Source organism: Silurus aristotelis, assembly GCF_946808225.1.
Source record: "Silurus aristotelis genome assembly, chromosome: 11".
Lineage (NCBI taxonomy): Eukaryota > Metazoa > Chordata > Actinopteri > Siluriformes > Siluridae > Silurus > Silurus aristotelis.
In genome coordinates, this window is record NC_139584.1 from 23,790,171 (window position 1) to 23,808,463 (window position 18,293).

The 18,293-nt window shown below is 37.6% G+C and overlaps 1 protein-coding gene across 1 annotated transcript; it reads left to right on the forward strand.

Annotated features, from left to right (window-relative positions):
- The first annotated feature begins 419 nt into the window (after positions 1-419).
- On the forward strand, positions 420-18,029 carry exosc10 (exosome component 10). Its single transcript, XM_083554657.1, has 26 exons — positions 420-441; positions 599-834; positions 2,526-2,662; positions 3,721-3,844; positions 3,975-4,079; positions 4,371-4,524; positions 5,037-5,145; positions 5,229-5,304; positions 5,387-5,497; positions 6,140-6,283; positions 6,668-6,858; positions 6,946-7,102; positions 7,814-7,962; positions 8,110-8,160; positions 9,698-9,809; positions 11,901-11,948; positions 12,042-12,117; positions 13,016-13,128; positions 13,944-14,036; positions 14,143-14,211; positions 15,052-15,145; positions 15,244-15,317; positions 15,445-15,643; positions 17,545-17,606; positions 17,691-17,764; positions 17,855-18,029. Exons 1-26 carry the CDS (start codon positions 435-437, stop codon positions 17,883-17,885), a joined length of 2,796 nt encoding a protein of 931 aa, XP_083410783.1. The 5' UTR covers positions 420-434; the 3' UTR covers positions 17,886-18,029.
- Positions 18,030-18,293: the final 264 nt, after the last annotated feature.

Here is an 18,293-nt window from a genome sequence, read left to right on the forward strand (position 1 = left end):
TTGTAGGACTGTTCAATGCCCAGCAGATGGCAGTGCGAAGCTCAAATATTTCCATCTTCCTAATCCCAAACCTCTAAATCTCTTGCTTCCTCATACTTATCTATTATCTAACAAAGCAAAAGAGATTTATACAACAAAAAAAAACACGTCCTAACCTGCAAGTCATTACATGGGGAAAAAAATCATGTTGCTCTTTTTGTGATATCTCTTCAAAACGGTTGTTCATCCCTTTTGGATTACATTGATAACATTAAAGTTTCCTGTTTTGGAAAGACGAAGTGCTATGTTTTATCGAGTCTAAAAGAAAAGTTTTATGTAGTTAATCTGATTTTACTTCTTATCCCCTCTCTTTTGTTTTTATGAAAGAATTTCAGCAATAAATTATATTGATCCAAATGTTTTTACATTTGTTTCTAACTCTTTTTCTATCTTTAATGACATGTAAGTCTCAAATAGTTTAAAGTTTGTTTTTTTGTTTAGTTTTTATTGTCTATCATTTATATTTGTTAAAGGATGTATCACTGTTTTTATTCTGTTTTTGAGAATTAATAAAAGGTAAACAATTAACAGTAATACATTGTATGTACGCTTCCGGAAGATGGCGATGTTGAGTCCACACTCATTTCTTGCTGTCCTGTTTTCGACGCGCAGAAGAAGAATAGATCTCGGAGTTGCCATCCCCAGTTCTCGCGAGATTATATATTTTCCAACATGGCTGCTTCCACGAGTGCTGGTGGTGGCTCTAAAGCCAGTGAAACTAGTGCAAAAAAAGATGCAGATTCAGACACAGTGGAGTTTCGTCCGGGTTTTAAAGACGTGGATGCATTTGTTAAGGTCAGTGGATGTTTCAGTGGTTTTGTTCCAGAGTTTTTTTTATGGTGTAAAAATACACAGAAACGTGGGAAGCTGCGTTTGTTATGTGAGTGAATCAGTTCTAATGCGATCAATGAGTTTGTTAACGTCTTAATATCGTGTGTGAGCAATAGAACCAGTTTATTATCTTTTCTAGACAAATAACAAGCTGAGACCCAATCAGGTGTATTTACATCAATACCAGTTGTTTAACGTCCTAATATTCACCTTATAAGGAGTAAAATTCCTCACGTGACACGATGTTGTCGGTTTCTTACAGAGGTGTGAAGTAATGAAGTACAAATACTTAGTCACTGCACTTAAGTAGATTCTTTTCTGGTATCTATATTTTTACAGTTTTATTTTTAACTTTTAACTTTTACTCCTTATGTATTTTATACAGCTAACTGTACTTTCTACTTCTTACATTTTCAAACCAGACTTTAGTTTTAATCTATTTGGTGACGTGATCGATATTTTATTTTCTCATTGTGCCCCGTTTTCTGCCCATCAACCGTTTTTTATCGTTGTGTTGTATCATTTTCTGGCTGTCACAGCATTACAGATGTAGACTAGTTTATAAAGCTTATAATGAACAAGTCAGAAGGCAACAGAAGTCTGTGGTTAACGTGGATGAGACAGAGGGAGTCAGTGATGTAATCATGACTGAGAACAGAGACGTTCCTGATCACGTGATCAACATCATCTTTTCTCTGCTTGTGTTCTATATGGTAGATGTTCAGCCTGAATACATTCAAAATGAGATTATTTTGTATTAATATTTTTACCATGATGTGAAGCCCAGTTACCAGCATGACACTAAAACAGTTAGTAGTATTGACTACTGTTTACTGAAGTACATGTTAGAGCCCAAACTTCTTTACTTTAACTTGAGTGATAAAGTGTAGTCAGTACTTCCACCTTTACCAGAGACTTCTCGAGTAAACACGAGTATCTCTACTTCTCCTTGAGTGAAGAATGTGTGTAGTTTTGCCATCTCCGGTTTCTTCTCTACAACATCAGGATTCGGCCATTTTTATCCGCACAGGCTGCTCAGGTGCTCGTTCAGTCGCTTGTCATTTTGAGACTAAATTATTGCACTTCTCTGCTGGCAAGTTCTCACACACACACCACCCCACTGCTTCGCTTCCTCCATCGGCCTCCAGTAGCTGCACATATCTGATTCAAAACGCCAAGCCAAACATGGACCAGCACTTATTAGAGATTGGAAGATCGGATCATTTTTCTGATTTAGTTCTTTGAATCTCGTCCATCAAAAATGGATGAATCTTTTGAGACAGTTAATTTTGATCCTTTGATCAGAAATAATATAAAATGTTGCAATTTCAGTCAGCAGATCCCCAACACTATGTTAAACAGAATAAGGAGCTCATATCTTCTGGTCCGTATAGTTAGTTCTTTTATTACGTGACTTCCGTAATTATTGTAACAATTATTCCAAGATCTGGACCCCAAAAAAGGATCTATTGCGTTGTGAAGCGTCTGTGAAAGTCTCGGCTGTTGCTCTAGAAATGATTCTGCATCAATAAGAAGCTGTGATTTCTGTTTTGTTCTCTGAATAACCAATGAACTCTTTCTTACCAATCAGAATTTAGTGGGTTTTTTTTTTTATATACAGCTGCGTAGTAAAGAATGTACCCACTTTTTTACAGTATGGACTCGGCACCGTCATGGCTGCCACTAAAGCATCCGCTGGTTTGCCGCAGGCTGGAGACGAGTACGACTTTTACCGGAGCTTTCCGAGCTTCCAGGAGTTCTGTTCGCAGCAAGGAGACCGGCTTTTACACTGGTAAGTCATTTTCTTTTAATGCTGTTCATATGCAAGTGGGACTAAATCATCCACCCGTGTGAATGCATTTTTTGTATTAATACTGTAATCTGTAGTGTGAAACTGCTTCATGCTGCTGTGTGTTTGGGATTTTCCACTTTTTTCCCCCCCACAAGATTCAGAAAAAAATCTTTCAACTTCGTTTCATAGGTTTTACTCACAATCCTTGCTTTATTCAGATGAAGAATTTTATTAATGATTGCAACATTTGATCAGATTCTCTACTATGCAAATCTTTTGTCTAACAAATGAGTCATAATCTGGAGGTTTCTTTTTATATATTAAAAGATACATTAATAAATAGCACCATTGGTGGGGTTCAGCAAACAATGGTGTATCATGCAGTGACATGCAGCCTGATGATGATGAAACAGGGAAGCAGCTATGGATTTATTCAGCTATAGTTCTTTTTTTTTGATAGCTCAATATATATATATAATATAATAACTCAAATGAACAACCTCTGTAATAGATGGATTGTAATTTAGCTCTGTGTGTGTTGGTTGTTACAGTGAGATGATATCAGTGAACCCCTTTTGTGTTGTGTTTTATTTAGACTTGCAATCCAGTTGCAAGAAATGGGAAAGCAAGCGCACGTCTCCGAGTTTAGTGCTCGCATATGTGAACCCCCCATAAGCGTTTATAATATCTTTATGAATACGTGGTTCATGGAAGTTTGAGCTGAATTTCCAAAGAATACAATAATTCTACTTTTAGGTTATTTCTTCAACAACTCAATAGCTTTTTATCAGTTTGCTGTAGTTTGTCCTCTAATGATGAAATACTTCCAGATCCTTGGTATTTTGCATCATAGTTCAGCAACACTTTTGTGTTTTGTGTAGGTTTGTCTTCTTTTGGTGCATTTTGGTGCCAGTGTGTCTCTGGTTCTGTCTTTTTTATTCAGTGTTTTATTAGAATTATTTCAGACATTAGATATGTTTAAAATCCTTTCCATGTGTGCTCATAAAAAAATTGCAATTATTTGATCATTTATGGCGCGTGTGTGTGTGTGTGTATAGTATGGGTCAGCTGATGCAGCACCATGGCTGCAGTTCTCACTTGAGAGACCGGAGCAAGCTGACTGGGGTGGAGGAGCGCTTTGACATGGTGGTCGACTCCAATGATGTCATCCTGGAGAAAGTGGTACGAGCAACTCTCTCTTTCTCAAAAATACAAATGAATGGAATTGGATGTTATTGACTGTTCTCATGTTGGGGAAAAAAAAAAGGGGGTAAAAATAGAACCTTCTAATTGTGTCTTGAATTCCTATCAGGGGATTTTGCTGGACGAGGCTTCTGGAGTGACTCGGTCGCAGCAGCCTGTTATGCCTGCAGGGTATCAGCCTCCCAAAATTGTGGTATCTAGTTGGAATCGCAAGGTGAGCATGTTTTATAGTCTGTACCGCAAAACATTAGCAGTTTCATTCATGCTCTAGTGCTACTATTTTCTCCTTCTTCATTATGTAAAGCATGTCCAATTAATAGCATGTCTAATCTATATATCAGACTTTGGTTAGGTCCCTCGTACTTGCTAGAACTGGTAAGAGTGCTGTCTTGGTTACAGCATGTAAATGACTAGTTTCTAGAGTGTATAGATTGATGTTTACATTAGCTTGCAGTCCTCGTAAAGGAGAGAGCCGTGACCCGCGTCTGATATTGTGTCTGGACAGGGCGGTGACCGCAGTGCCGAGACCTTCCGCCTCCTTCACGCCAAGAACATCCAGCGGCCGCAGCTAAAGTTTAAGGAAAAAGTGGATAACAGCAACACGCCGTTCATCTCGAAAATCTTCGTCAAGCCTAACGCTCTAAAGCCACTGGCTCCATGTGAGTTTGTATGCATGTTACAACTATTTTTTAAATACATGCAAAACCCAAACTGTAATGCACGAGGCGGTATCTAAAAGTTTAGAGACTAGTTTTGTAACACGCCAACAGATGGCAGCACCAGTCTGCGTGTACAGTCACAGGGAGCGCCTGTCTTAATAAGTCAGTGTGCTGAAAGTCAGTGTGCAACACGGTGCCATTCTGACCATGATTTCATCTGCTTTTCATCATGGACAGCAAAGAGCGAGCCTGAAATTCTGCGTGAAACTGGGCAAATCTGCATTTTAAAATTTGAAAAATAATACAAGCATCAGTATATATGATGCGAAAAGTTACGGTTTTGCGGTGGGGGGAGACAATTATGTACCAGAACAACGAGCACGCTTTGATTACTTCATTACAAAAATATTATGGTGTTTTAGAGAATTATAAAATCGTGTCACTTTGTACCACTCACACACCTGTTTGCAGCTGCTTGTGTGTGCTGAAGTAAGTGTTTATGTTCTATGCAGATTTCAGTGACAGACGCCTGCGGAAGGAGAAGCCTGAGGATTCAGATGTACCTGTGGCACTCTCTGACTTTATCCACCAGCTGAGAACCCAGGAGCATAATGAAGACATGTAAACACTTCTTCATATATGAATACTTTTGTGTTTTTAATATCTTTCCTCATATCTTTACAATGTATTCTGGCATCATCCAGGTTTTCCCATCCGTACCAATATGAGCTGGAGCACCTGATCATGCCAGAGAGCCTCAAGAGTAAACCTGAACCACAGGTAGTCTTCTCTTCATGGATTTTACTGTATGGTTTATCAACATGCTCCTTCTGAAATGTATCCATACATTAATTCTTTGCAGATGTACAAAGTTTTAGCGGCGACAAGTTGCCAGTTCATCAACACCTTGGAGGATCTGGCCGCTTTAAACGAGAAGCTGAACAAGATGACCGAGTTCGCCGTAGACCTGGAGGTGCGAATGAACGTTAAGGGTTAATCGGTATACTTTTGCACAATGGAGAGCAAAAGTACAATGTATATACCTGGTATTGCTTTTCAGTAGTAATTTGCAGAAAACGTAACGCACTGAAAAGAAAATGTCTCAAAACCCTTCATTACATCACAGTAATATGTAAAAATTACAGTAAAATTTTGAGCTTCACATGTTGTTCTTCTATTACAAACCTGCCTGTGAGTTTGCCTGTGAATGAACTTCATGTCAGTGTGTCAATACGACATTCATTTACTTTATGGGCATTTGGCAGAGGCTCTTATCCAGAGCGACTCACATTTGTTAAGTGCTTTGCTCAGGGGTCCAAGAGTGGCAGCTTGGTGTGGCTGGGATTTGAACTCACAAACTTACCTTTGGATCCAAAGTCCAATGCCTTAAACACTAAGCTTCCACTTACCCTCCTCTTCCTCACCTACACTTCTTTCACAAGGTCAACCTTTTATTCTTAAAAAGAAAATTCCCTTTTTTTTTCTTCTTCTTTTTTTTTTTTTTTTTATCAAAAAGGTCAAGTGACAAAAATATTACAAAAATACAAAATATTGTACAAATCCTCTATTTATTTTAAAACAAAATCTTTCATTTTTTTTTCTCGACCTTTCACAGCACCATTCCTACAGAAGCTTTTTAGGAATCACATGTTTGATGCAGATCTCAACCAGAGATGAGGATTTCATCATCGATACTCTCGAGCTGCGGCGGGAGATGTACGTTCTGAACGAGAGCTTCACCAATCCCAGCATTGTGAAGGTGATTTTTTATTTAATTTAATTTTTTATTTTTTGGCTAAATCGCCTCAAAATAATTGGCCAGAAAGATAAAGGAGAAATAAATCAAACCCATTTGTTAAGTATCATTTAGCATTTCACAGGATTTAATCAAATTTTCCATTCAATAATCTATCAGGACAAACTGATTTGGGCTGATTGATCTGTGAGATGTTTATTTTTTTAGGATCTTATAAATAAGACAGACCAGTGATTCTTCCAGAGGTTTCCACAGAACAGACAGAAAGGTCTGAGAGATGACTTGAGGAAGAACATTAGGTCTGGAGCAGTTGCTGAAGTTAAAGCTAGTCGTTATTTTATTTGTATGCTTTTTTTTTTTTTTTCCCCGTTGAACTCCTGCTTGTAGGTTTTCCACGGTGCTGACTCTGATATCGAGTGGCTGCAGAAAGACTTCGGCCTCTACGTGGTGAACATGTTTGACACTCACCATGCAGCTCGCTCTCTCAACCTCGGCAGAAACTCCTTAGATCACCTCCTCAAAGTCTTTTGCAGCGTAGACTCAAATAAACGCTACCAGCTTGCCGACTGGAGGATACGGTAACTCAGAAACAAGTAGTAAAAATGACCCCAGGATTTTTTCAGAATCATGTGTATTGATGTGTGTTTGTGCATGATGCTTCTCAGACCCTTACCAGAGGAGATGATCAAATATGCGCAAGCTGACACGCATTACCTGCTGTATGTGTACGATCGACTAAGAGCAGACCTGTTTGACGCGGCTAACGGACAGCCAACACTTATCCAGGTCGTCTGGTCCAAAAGCAAAGATCTCTGTCTGAAGGTAAAGCTATTGATGTTCATTTTAAAGATAATAATCCTTAAATCCATACAGTTCCTGAGCATCTCAAGTACTTTGAGGATGGATTTGGACTGTAATTAATATCATCAGTCTGCCACAGTGGCTAAGGACCACAGGTTGCATTTAATTGCCTATCGCTGCACACCTCAACAATGATAACATTCAAATAAATGGACATTCAATGTTACCAGATAATGATGATGATGATGGTGGTGGTTGGTTCTCTTTTGAGACTGGTTCCTCTCAAAGTTTCTTCCTCATGCAAATCAAACAGACTTACTATTACAAGGCACAAACTTATACCTTCTTATATAATCACTTTATCTCTGTAAAATTCCTTTTTTTTTTTTCATTTTTATTATTAAAATAAAAATGGAATGGATTTGTATTTAAAAGTTTTATGGTTATTATGGCACCTTATAGTAAATATGAATTTAATATACTTTAGGGAAGAGCAAGATTTCTTGTCCAGAATCAAAATTCCACACACAGTGGACTTAAAAGCCAGACCAAAAATGTATAGTTATTTTCATGCATTTATTTAATTTATTTTTTCTTTAGGTGTAAAGTGTATTCATGAATTCTTTTTTTTTTTTTTCCTTTCTTTCTTCCTTCATTCTTTTGGCCAAAACATGTTCCTATGATCGTGGTTTTCGGTTTATTTTGTATGCAAATGCTTTTTTTACTTTTCAGAAATACATGAAGCCCATCTTTACTGAAGAATCATATATGGAGCTGTACAAAAAGCAGAAGAAGAGCTTCAACAGTCAGCAGCTGACTGCCTTTCGTCTCATGTATGCTTGGAGGGATAAACTGGCGAGAGGAGAAGATGAGAGCACTGGGTGAGAACACAGGCACACATACACACTATTCTTTTTTTTTTCTGTCTGTTTCTAGCTAGCTTGCCACCTCTCTCTATCCAGACACAGAGATTCGGCATGTTTGATCCTGAACACCACTCATTTGTAAAAAAAATTTTCTCCTTGCAGGTACATCCTGCCCAACCACATGATGATAAAAATTGCTGAGGAGTTGCCCAAGTAAGTTCTACCTTACATGCTTTGACAGATTTGTTATTTTCTAACACAGTAAGAAACCAGCAACATTACATCATCTCTTGGGAGAATGTCTGCACCGCACCGCACACTGTACCACCTTCATTTCAAAAAGCCATGTTACATTAGCACACTAACAAAAAATTGAATTTGTAATGTACTGCTATATTGTAAATGCTAAGAAAGTATTAGATTGTAATTAGGGCTGCAACTAACGATTATTTTGATAATCGATTAATCAGATGGTTATTTTTCCCGATTAATCGGATAAAAGTACCTTTTTAAAAAAAATGCTTATTATAACTATATAAGACCCTAGTTTATGTGGTATTTATGTATCAAAGTGTACTTAAAAATGTTAAAGCCACATATTAAGTTTAATCATTTTTAACTTATAAACGTTTAAATTAAAGTTGAGAGGCTGCTTGTTGAGGGGGGATTTCTTCTTTTAAACAAATTCACTCATTCTGAATCATTTCTTTGTGTAAAAAAAAAAATTGCATTGTATTTTGCAGATGGCAAGTTGACAACCACACTTTAAAAAAATCTCAAATATAATGACAATTGACAATTTGAATACAATGCAATTCAATACGTAGATATTTAGTTTGTTTGTAAAGATCTAAGCATCTAGAATATATAGTTAATTTTGTATAATAATTAAATATATACATATTAAATATACAAAATTACATTTGAATGTAGTAGAGCTGCAGTTAAGCACGTTTGAACAAGTTAACCGTTACAGTAGAAAAATGCTATAAAAAGAGAATGGAACAGAGAAACGCAGCAAATTAAAAGAACGAAAAAATATGCACTGGTGTACAAATGCCTAAACATTCGCTAAAAACCACAACAGTAACCAAAGATCATCATTTACTGCTTCTGTTAATTGCAGCTTTTAGATTTTGTGTTTGTCCACAAAGTTTTAAGAATCCATCACTATGTCGCGAGCGATCTGATTGCGCAACCTGATGTTTGCGAGTCACGACAGAACAGATCCAGTGCGACTGTCCTGAAGTTAACAAACAGTTTACACAGTAGCACCTCATCAAACTATGATGAGGATTATACAGTTTCATTTGTGACACCAGTGTGTTTTCTTTTCGCGTGCTCGTGCATCACTGTGGTACCACACAAGCTCTGCTTTGCATTACCTCCAGGTACATTTTTCTTTGTTGCGTTTAATATAAAACGCTCTAATGCCTAGGGTTTAATATAAAATGCTCCCATGACTTGTGACACGTTTTCCTGCTGCCGGTTGACCCTGTACTGTTTGCCAAATTCCCAAGCGGCCATCTTATCTTGCTGCCACGCCAACCCTTAACATGAGCAGCTAAAATAATCGCTAACGGCATTCGTCGACAACGAATTTCATCATCGATTATTGTCGATTTTATCGATTAGTTGTTGCAGCTCTAATTGTAATTATTGTATCAGAATTTCATACTGCATATTTTTGCGATTTTCATGTCACAATGTGTTAACAGGCTCTGTAGTCTGACAGTTTGTTTGATTAAAGGGAGCCACAGGGCATCATCGCATGCTGTAACCCCACGCCACCATTGGTGCGCCAGCAGATCAACGAACTCCATCAGCTCATCAAGCAGGCGAGGGAAATTCCCCTGCTGAAGGTGAGCCACACTCCGGATCAGTTTTATCGATCTGCAGTTATTGTTGTGTGTTCAGTCAGAATGTCTGCACTTAATGCTAAATTACTTTATTGCTCATTTAAATTATCATGGACTGCTGTTAAAAACAATTCTGTCTTACGGAGGCCATACGTTTAATATGTGAGGGGGTAATTGATGGCTAGGTGTGCTTTACATGATTTTAACGTGATAAAGAGGCAAAAAAGTACCCGATTTTAAATCCTTTACAGAGAGAAAGTAGTGTGATGAGATTCGATTTTTATTATTTTTTATATTTTTTTATTATATTAAATTAATTAAAAATCTTTGTTGAATCTTTACTTATAATGAATGCATTAGTGTTAATTCCTTGTTCCATTTTGTTCCATCTTCTCCAGTTCATCAAAATCGTCTAGTGCCCCAGCCCATTTTTCTCAGAATTGTTATACATGCCATATACACTCTATGGACAGCTAAGATTTCAGCAAACTGTAATCACAACATTGGAGGCACACAGGATGTCTTCGGGTGCGTTAGCATTACATTTTCACTTCACCAGTACCTGAACATTTCCCTTCAGGTACTTACCCTACATTAATACCTGACTTTACGAACACCCTTGTAGTTGAATGAGCACAAATCCTCACTAAATGGTGACAAAATGTGAAATGGGATGTTCAAAAAGCAATTTCAAATCTTATGGTCAGGTGTCCACAAAATATCGACCCTATAGTGAAATGACACTGAAAATCATCCATTTGGATCAGTAATTCAAATAGGAATAATATTAACAGCAAATAGGGTTTATTACTATTTATTAGGGTAAATAGTGATTTAGAACTGTGCTTTAACTGACTGTGTTCACTTGTTGGAACGCAAATCTTCCAGCCAATCAAAATCAAGTATTAAAATTTACTATAGTAAAGAAAATAAAAATTAAAAAACCTGCTTTTAATGGAACATTAATTTGAGTAAGTGACACATTGTTCAAGATACAGATTCAGATTTTTAACAATTTCTCGGCAGTAATAACTGAAGTGTTGTAATCATGAATATTTGCAGTAGGTCCTTCTTTTCTTCTGGTATTAATTGGTTATTCTCTCTTGATTAATATTTGATTTGTCAGCTTTAGTATTTAACATTTTTTTTTTTTGCATAGGATCATGATAAAGATTGTGTAGCAGTGACTGATTAATTTTCATTCCCATAAGATAAAGTGAAACCAAATGGATAAAAGTTTGTCTTCACCAGGCCATAAGATTCATATGTGCTTTTTGAACAGCCCATTCCACATTTAGTCTCTATTTGCTGTTCATTATAACCTTAACTCTTCTGAAAAGATCCACTAGATTTTGGAGTGTGGTTGTAGAGATTTGTGCTCATTCACCCACAAGAGTGTTAGAGAGTCAGATTTCAACTCGTCAACTCCTAGAGCTCAGAGCTCTTAAGCAGGCCGCTCATAATCAACAACTCCAACCTGGGGTCACCATGTGTTCATGAAGTTCATTGTTCACAGGGAAGTGAAGGTAAAATGTAATGATACAGGATCCGATACTGTTATGTGCCTCTGACTTTTCTAACTAAAAGCAAGTTGTGGATTATCTTAAAATTCGCGGGAATCCGCAGCGGGACCGAATGGTTCGGAATAACATTTTAAACTATGTTTTTACTAACAAATTGTATATATATTTTTTTAAATCATGATTGTATTATTAATTTTAAGTAATAAATAAAGCATTTGTGTACATTACTTCACATTTTCTGCTGAGTATGCATCAAAAAGGAACCACCTTACTGGCGTAATGGCTAGATGAATTCAACAAGGTACCTCAGAGGCTGCGGGGGTGCGTCCAAAATTCTCGGATATTCGAAGAAACGTAACCCCCGCGAGTTCCGGGGGACCACTGTAGTGTATTTCCTATGTTTATGCTTTAAGTATAGACTTGTTGGAAGCTGTGCAAAATGGCTGATTGGGTATAATTAGCTAGTATTATTAATTTAGCACATTTGTTCTTGAGAGATCTCAGGATCCTCATCGAAAACTTTTTCATGATTTTGCGAGTGAAATATACGACTGATGATCTGTCCCCTCAGGCGGATCTACTCGCAGAAAAGAAGAAAGCTCTGACACCAAAGCGAAAGGTTTGGCGAAATTTTATTAAACTGTATACCTGCGAAATTAAGCCAGTATGAAAAACATTGGACAGAGCTGTTCTAGCGTGTGTTGTTTTGCAGTCAGAGCCGGTGTTGTTTGGGCCCCACGATTCCTCACACGTGTCTGAGAGTGACCTTAAGCAGCTCTCCTCCCATGGTAGGTCAAACGTGTTTCAGCCCCCTTAAACATATCATTACTGTTCTAACAGGCTTAATTAATTACAGGTTTGTACCACTGTAATCACCTCTGTGTTTCTCTACGGTCAAAGTTTTTCAATGCCTCTGTAGTGAATAACGGAGAAAAAGACATGAAGTAAAAACTAGTCCTCAGGGCTCCTATGTCTTGCTTATCCTGTTGGCTTCAGTTCCTAGCACACTCGTGCGTCGTGCTCAGGATTCCTCGAAGTTCTCGTTGCTTGGCTCAGGTGTGTTGGCAATTGGTAGACAGGAACATTGCATCCCTGAGGGCTGTGATAGGAGACACCGGTTTACATTTGGCTTGGTATTTTTTTATTTGAAGGTATGAGACATGCAAGCTACAGAATTTGATGTTCAGGATGTTCTCTCTTCCACATCTAATATCCTGCACTGTTCATTTAATGCTTAATTTCCATGTCTTTTGGTTGTGAATCATAACCGAGCAGGTTTAGAAACACACAACACAGCACCTTGGACCATGTGTTGGAACTAAATGTAGTAAAATATTAAGAACACATTAATATAAAGACTGTATCTTATGTTAATAAAAAAAATGCAAAGTTTTTGGCTGTGGTTTTTAAGAACCCCTGCATTTTGTTTGTGGCACAAAGCGACAGATTGTTGATTGACGCCTTAAGCGCAAGCGAAAAGTGACAACAGCAAAGGAAAACCCTTCAGAGAAAGCAAAGTCAAAACCAAAGCCTTTCTCTTCTGCGTGACACTGGATAGTGGGATTAGAAATCGCTGTAATATAGAGATGTTGAAGAGTATAAATACCCAGGTCTGTACGAGTTTAGCGAGATTAGAATGTCACACAGCAGTTCATATAAAAATTATTGATCTTGTCTTTTCATTAGAAACCCCAACCAAGCGTGGCGCCCTTTTCTCAGAGGAAGATGATGCAAATATTATTGATGACACGACACTTCTGACTGACCTCGTGGCTTGTTCAAAAATCTCCCTTTTTGCGGTAAGACTTTTATTATTACATCTGCCCTTTCAGCCAATCATGATACAGCAGCACAGTGCTTAAAACCAAGAGCTTTGCTATATGTTCATCTTAAATCCATACTGGCGATATGCGATATGGTTATGACCTGGTTGCTGGAGTCAGGCAGCTGGTTTGAGTATTTAAGTTCGCCTTTTCATGTCTCTACAAAGAGGTAAAAAACTGATCTGTGCCTGGAAATGCCTTTGTGGATGAGAGAAATCAGAGGAAAATAGTCGTACTGGTTTGGACTAACATTTGGTAATCTCAGATTGCACAATATGTCGACGCGAAATGGGCTAAACAATAGAGCACAAGCACTTATCTAAGCAAGAACAGAAATGTGGACAGTTGAACGGAAAAAGATCAGGCAATGTTTTTCATATTTAAATGAATTGTATCGGCATCGTTTTTTAAGACTTTGAAAGTGTACAGGTGTTGCATGTTCTATTCCGCGAGTTAATCAGCCAAAACCGATCTTTTGGTCATGGGATCTCAACATGTTCATTTACAACTACATTTATCTTTAGTGCAGGAACACAGTGAGGATCGATACTCAACAGATTTATGGTGCTCTGTGGTATATTTTAGGGAGGGCAGCACCTCAGAGTGTGCAATAAAGACAAACTGACTGCAGAACTATGGATCTGATTGAGACGCACTGATTAAGTGTTAGTGTTAACCAGAAAAACCAGCATGATCTTAATTACTAGCACATTTCCAGATGTATTCACTTTTTTTTTTTTTTCTGCATTCAATAACATTTGCCAATGTTCCTGTTATTGATTACGTTACAGGAGGAAGAGGAGGTCCCTCAATCGACTAAACTTACCGTGGCCCAGCAGAAAGCACGCAGCATCATGGAGTCTTTTGAAAACCCGTTCAGAATGGTGCGTATGTAGCTGTCCGATGCAATCCTGAACCGATCGACCCTTTATCTTTGATTTCCTTTGTACAGTAACACTTTTACTGATTTTTGTATATTTCCTTTTACAGTATTTACCTTCAAAGGATATACACATCTCGAAAAATGCTAAATACGACCCTTCGTCAAAGATTTACGAGGTAAACAACAAGCCTCGGACACAAGCCTGTACTTGGTTCAGTCTTTTAAGACTGAGAAACACTAAAGATGCTGAAAGCAGTTGGATTTCGTCAAATGAACTGAAATCATGGTGATCTGTACAATGCAGCCGTTATCCTCCAACAAGACAGGGGGGAAAAAACTGTTTAAACCATGACCTCGTTGATAATAGCTTTTGGTACGCAAATGTTTAACATAAATAGCTACAGTGGTCGAAAAGAAAAATGGGACTTAATGAATGATGGGTGGAATTTTTTTTTGCCTTGTATTTAGACTTTTCAGACTGATTTATCAGACTTATTCATATCCAGCATCCTGGAAAATAGGGGTTATAATTGTTTTGGTTTTGCCCAGCATATAAGTCTTATTATTTTTTTTTTTTTCTTTTATAGTTTGTACAAGTCAAGTTTTTCTATAGCGCTTTTCACAACAGACATTGTCTCAAAGCAGCTTTACAGAAATAAACAGTGAAGGTGAATGGTGTGCATTTAGCAGCCGTGGCGACTGTGGCAAGAAAAACTCCCTTAGATGTTATGAGGAAGAAACCTTGAGAGGAACCAGACTCAAAAGAGAAACCCATCCTCATTTGGGTTACACCAAGAGTGTGATTATAAATCTTTAAACAATACAGAACACTGCAGAGTGAGAACTAACATGAGCACCAGGATGTAAGATTATGAGTAATGTTCTTTCAATGTGCTTCTTTTGTCCCTAAATAAATATTGTCCAAAAGGTTTGCCAGTTATGAGATGATCTAATATACTACATTTAAAGCTGTTTCTTTATTAATCCGTTTCAACTGCTGCATGTGTCTAAAACAGATCAGTAACCGGTGGAAGCTGCAGAATATGGAACAGCAGCAGAAGGAGGCTCAGGCTAAACAGCAAGCTAAAGAGCAGCTCAAGAAAGCTAAAGGTTATTCTTCCCTGCATTATGAATATTGTTCTCATAATAATTTTTCTGTAATAGTGGATCCATTGTCCTGAATGTAAATGCGTCTCTCTTTCTTTCAGAGGAGCGTAAAAATGCCAAGCAGAGCTATCAGGAGTCCCTGCAGGATGTCAGTACAGTAAGGCAGCAGGTCCTGGTAAGCGGCTCTGAACTCTGTATACATCAAGAACACTTTCTTATTTTTTTTCTCTCCATTTTTTTGCTTTATTTTTTGTTTCCCACTTGAGAGCATAATTTCCGTCTTGTCAACACTGTGTCTATAGGAAGCTAAGAAAGGGGCACAGAAAAGAGAGAGGGTTACGAGTGAAGCGGGTGAAGACACCTGCAAGCCAAAGAGGAAATCCATGAAGAGCGAGAAGTCCACCGTCGCTTCTCCTGCAACTTCTAAAGCGAGTCAGCCAGCAACGTCCGATTCCTTCACACCTTACGATTACAGCCAGTCTGATTTCAAACTGTTTGCAGGTATGATGTTAAGGCACTGCTTTTACATGATCCCTTTTTCTACATCACAAGCATATTTCCTTGCAGCAAAAAGTAAGTCATGTTGTGGAAATGGGTTTCATTACATCAACTGAGTAATGAACACATCAAGCTGTTATCCTTATCGTCTATTAAGCTAGAAGATTCTCTGTCCACCACCAATATGGTTCACAAATCTTTGATGACATCATTCTGCACTTTAGAATGTCCAATCGTTCGAACGTATGCATATTATTTAAGATGTTGCAGTAGATTTTGGAGTGTGGTTGTGGAGATTTGTGCTCATTCATCCACAAAGGTGTTAGTAAAGCCAGGTTCTGAGGTAGGTGAGATGAGGAAACCTGGAGTGCAGTCAGTCTTCACATTTATCCCAAATGTGTTCAATATATACACTATAGCAGGCCACTCAAGATGTTCCACACCAACCCATGGAAATTATATCTTCTTGGAGCTGGCTTTGTGCACAGGGGCATTGCCATGCTGGAACATTATAGGAACGAACTAGTTTATTCTTCCTCCTCTTCTGGCTTTTCCCATTAGGGGTCGCCACAGCGGATCATCTGTCTTCATATCCCCCTGTCCTCTATATCTGCCCTTTCAACCCAACTACTTTCATGTCAGGTGGCTCCATCCTCAGCATTCCCCTACCGATATACCCCGTGTCCCTCCTCTGCACATGTCCAAACCATCTCAATCTCACCTCCCTCACCTTGTCACCAAAACATCCTACATGCGCTGTCCCTCTAATAAACTAATTTCTAATCCTGTCCATCGTCGTCACTCCCAACAAAAACCTCAACATCTTCAGCTCTGCTACCTCCAGCTCCACCTCCTGTCTTTTACTCAATGCCACTGTCTCTAATCCATACAACATCGCAGGTCTCACCACAGTCCTATAAACTTTCCCTTACACTCTTGCAGACACTCTTCTATCACATGTCGAATAAGTTTGATATACAATTTTTAAACTTGATATTAAATTGTCTTTGTATTGGTTTTTTTTTTTTTACTATAATGCAATATTTTTAATAAATAAATAAATGAACTCTACCTTGTATATACAGTAACAGTTGGCTACTTAAAACTCAACTTATTTTCTAATAATATCCCAAAAGTACTGTTTTGGACATTTCTCCTGATTGCTGGTTTGAAGTTCAGTCTTCTCCTGAAATCTTTTTGTATTTCTTGCGCCCCCAAGTTATTAATTTATAGACACTTAATGCACTAAAATGGTCTCAGACCTGGTAATGATCGTATGCAAGGTCATGGACATTGGACAGTACTGGAACAAAAACAGACGTTTGTATGAATAATGAATACATTTGTCAGGAATGTCATGATTAAAAGTATTGATTTTTCACCACTGGGGAATTACCCCACAGCAATAAACGATTGAATTGCTCAAAGCCGTAGATTTGATCAAATGTTAGATTTGAAACGTCTTTGTAAGACTAAGCAAACCTTTTAGGTCAAAATCTTATACCCCTTTTTCTCTAAACTTTTCTAATCTTTAGTTCCAAAAGCGATCACAAATCATATTAGATGTATATTTTAGATGGGGTTTGAGGATTTATTAATTCTTTTTTTTATAGTAGGTCATAAGTAAATGTTTTTTATGTTTGTTTGTTTGTTTTTACGGTTTTGTATCTATTTTTTTGAGGGGGAATTCAGTAATAAGGCAGTAAAAAATATTTAAACATTTCTCCGAGGTAATCAATAAATGGTTTTACACTGTGCACAGCTTTTTTGTTTTTGTTGTTTTTGTTTTTCCTAATTTAATTGAAAATCTGATGCTTGGCAGTGAAGATGCAATGCAGCATTTCCAATGAGCATCCGGCAGGTTTGATTTTAAACGTCACTCACCTGTTTATTCTGTATTTAAGGTCAACCTAAAGATTCCACACAGTTCGATCCAAACAGACAGACTCATGAACCTAAACGGAAGGTAATAATAAATAATACTCGATTTAAGCATCTTCTGGATACTTAATCAGGTTGATCACTGAAAATTCTATTGTTTGCATTTCAGAAAAACCTTAAAGGAAATAAGCAAAGTTCTATTGGAGGCAGGAGCATGTCCTATCTGCCTGCTAAGTCTGACAGGTAATAAAATACATGCCTTATTTCATATTTTTATGAGTTGCATGCCTTTTTGCTGTGTCTTTATATTTTACGATTGTTTTATTTTTTCAGAGGATTTCGTCATAACTGGCCCAAGAGATAAATCTCTACAACCTTTTTTTTTGTTTTGTTTTTTTAAAATGGGGGTCATTTTATCTATATATTTCTATATAGTACATTTGGGGAAATGATACACAGTGCTGTATGCAATTTGTGGAAGACCTTTCATTAAAACTAATGTTCTAAATATTGCTTTCTTTCCATTGAGTTTTTCCTATGTAAAAAAAATAATAATTTCCTATTCAACTCTCAATAATCACTGAACTGTGGTGCATTTAAATAGACTTATTTTTACAGTCTTTCTCGGTTGCTGTGCAGCGTTTCTCTGCTCAGAAATTCAATTCTCAAAACTACTTGTTTTAGCCTCTATATCATGTAGTCACTTGTGCACATCTTAAAAGCATTTCTTGTTGCTTTGAACAAGTTGTGGATGTTTTGGTAGATTCATTTA

Excerpts from the sequence above, each read along its gene's own strand:
- exosc10 (XM_083554657.1), top strand. Across the intron at positions 7,963-8,109 it reads GGAGAAGATGAGAGCACTGG|GTACATCCTGCCCAACCACA; the intron begins GTGAGAACACAG and ends TTCTCCTTGCAG. Across the intron at positions 11,949-12,041 it reads CTCTGACACCAAAGCGAAAG|TCAGAGCCGGTGTTGTTTGG; the intron begins GTTTGGCGAAAT and ends GTTGTTTTGCAG.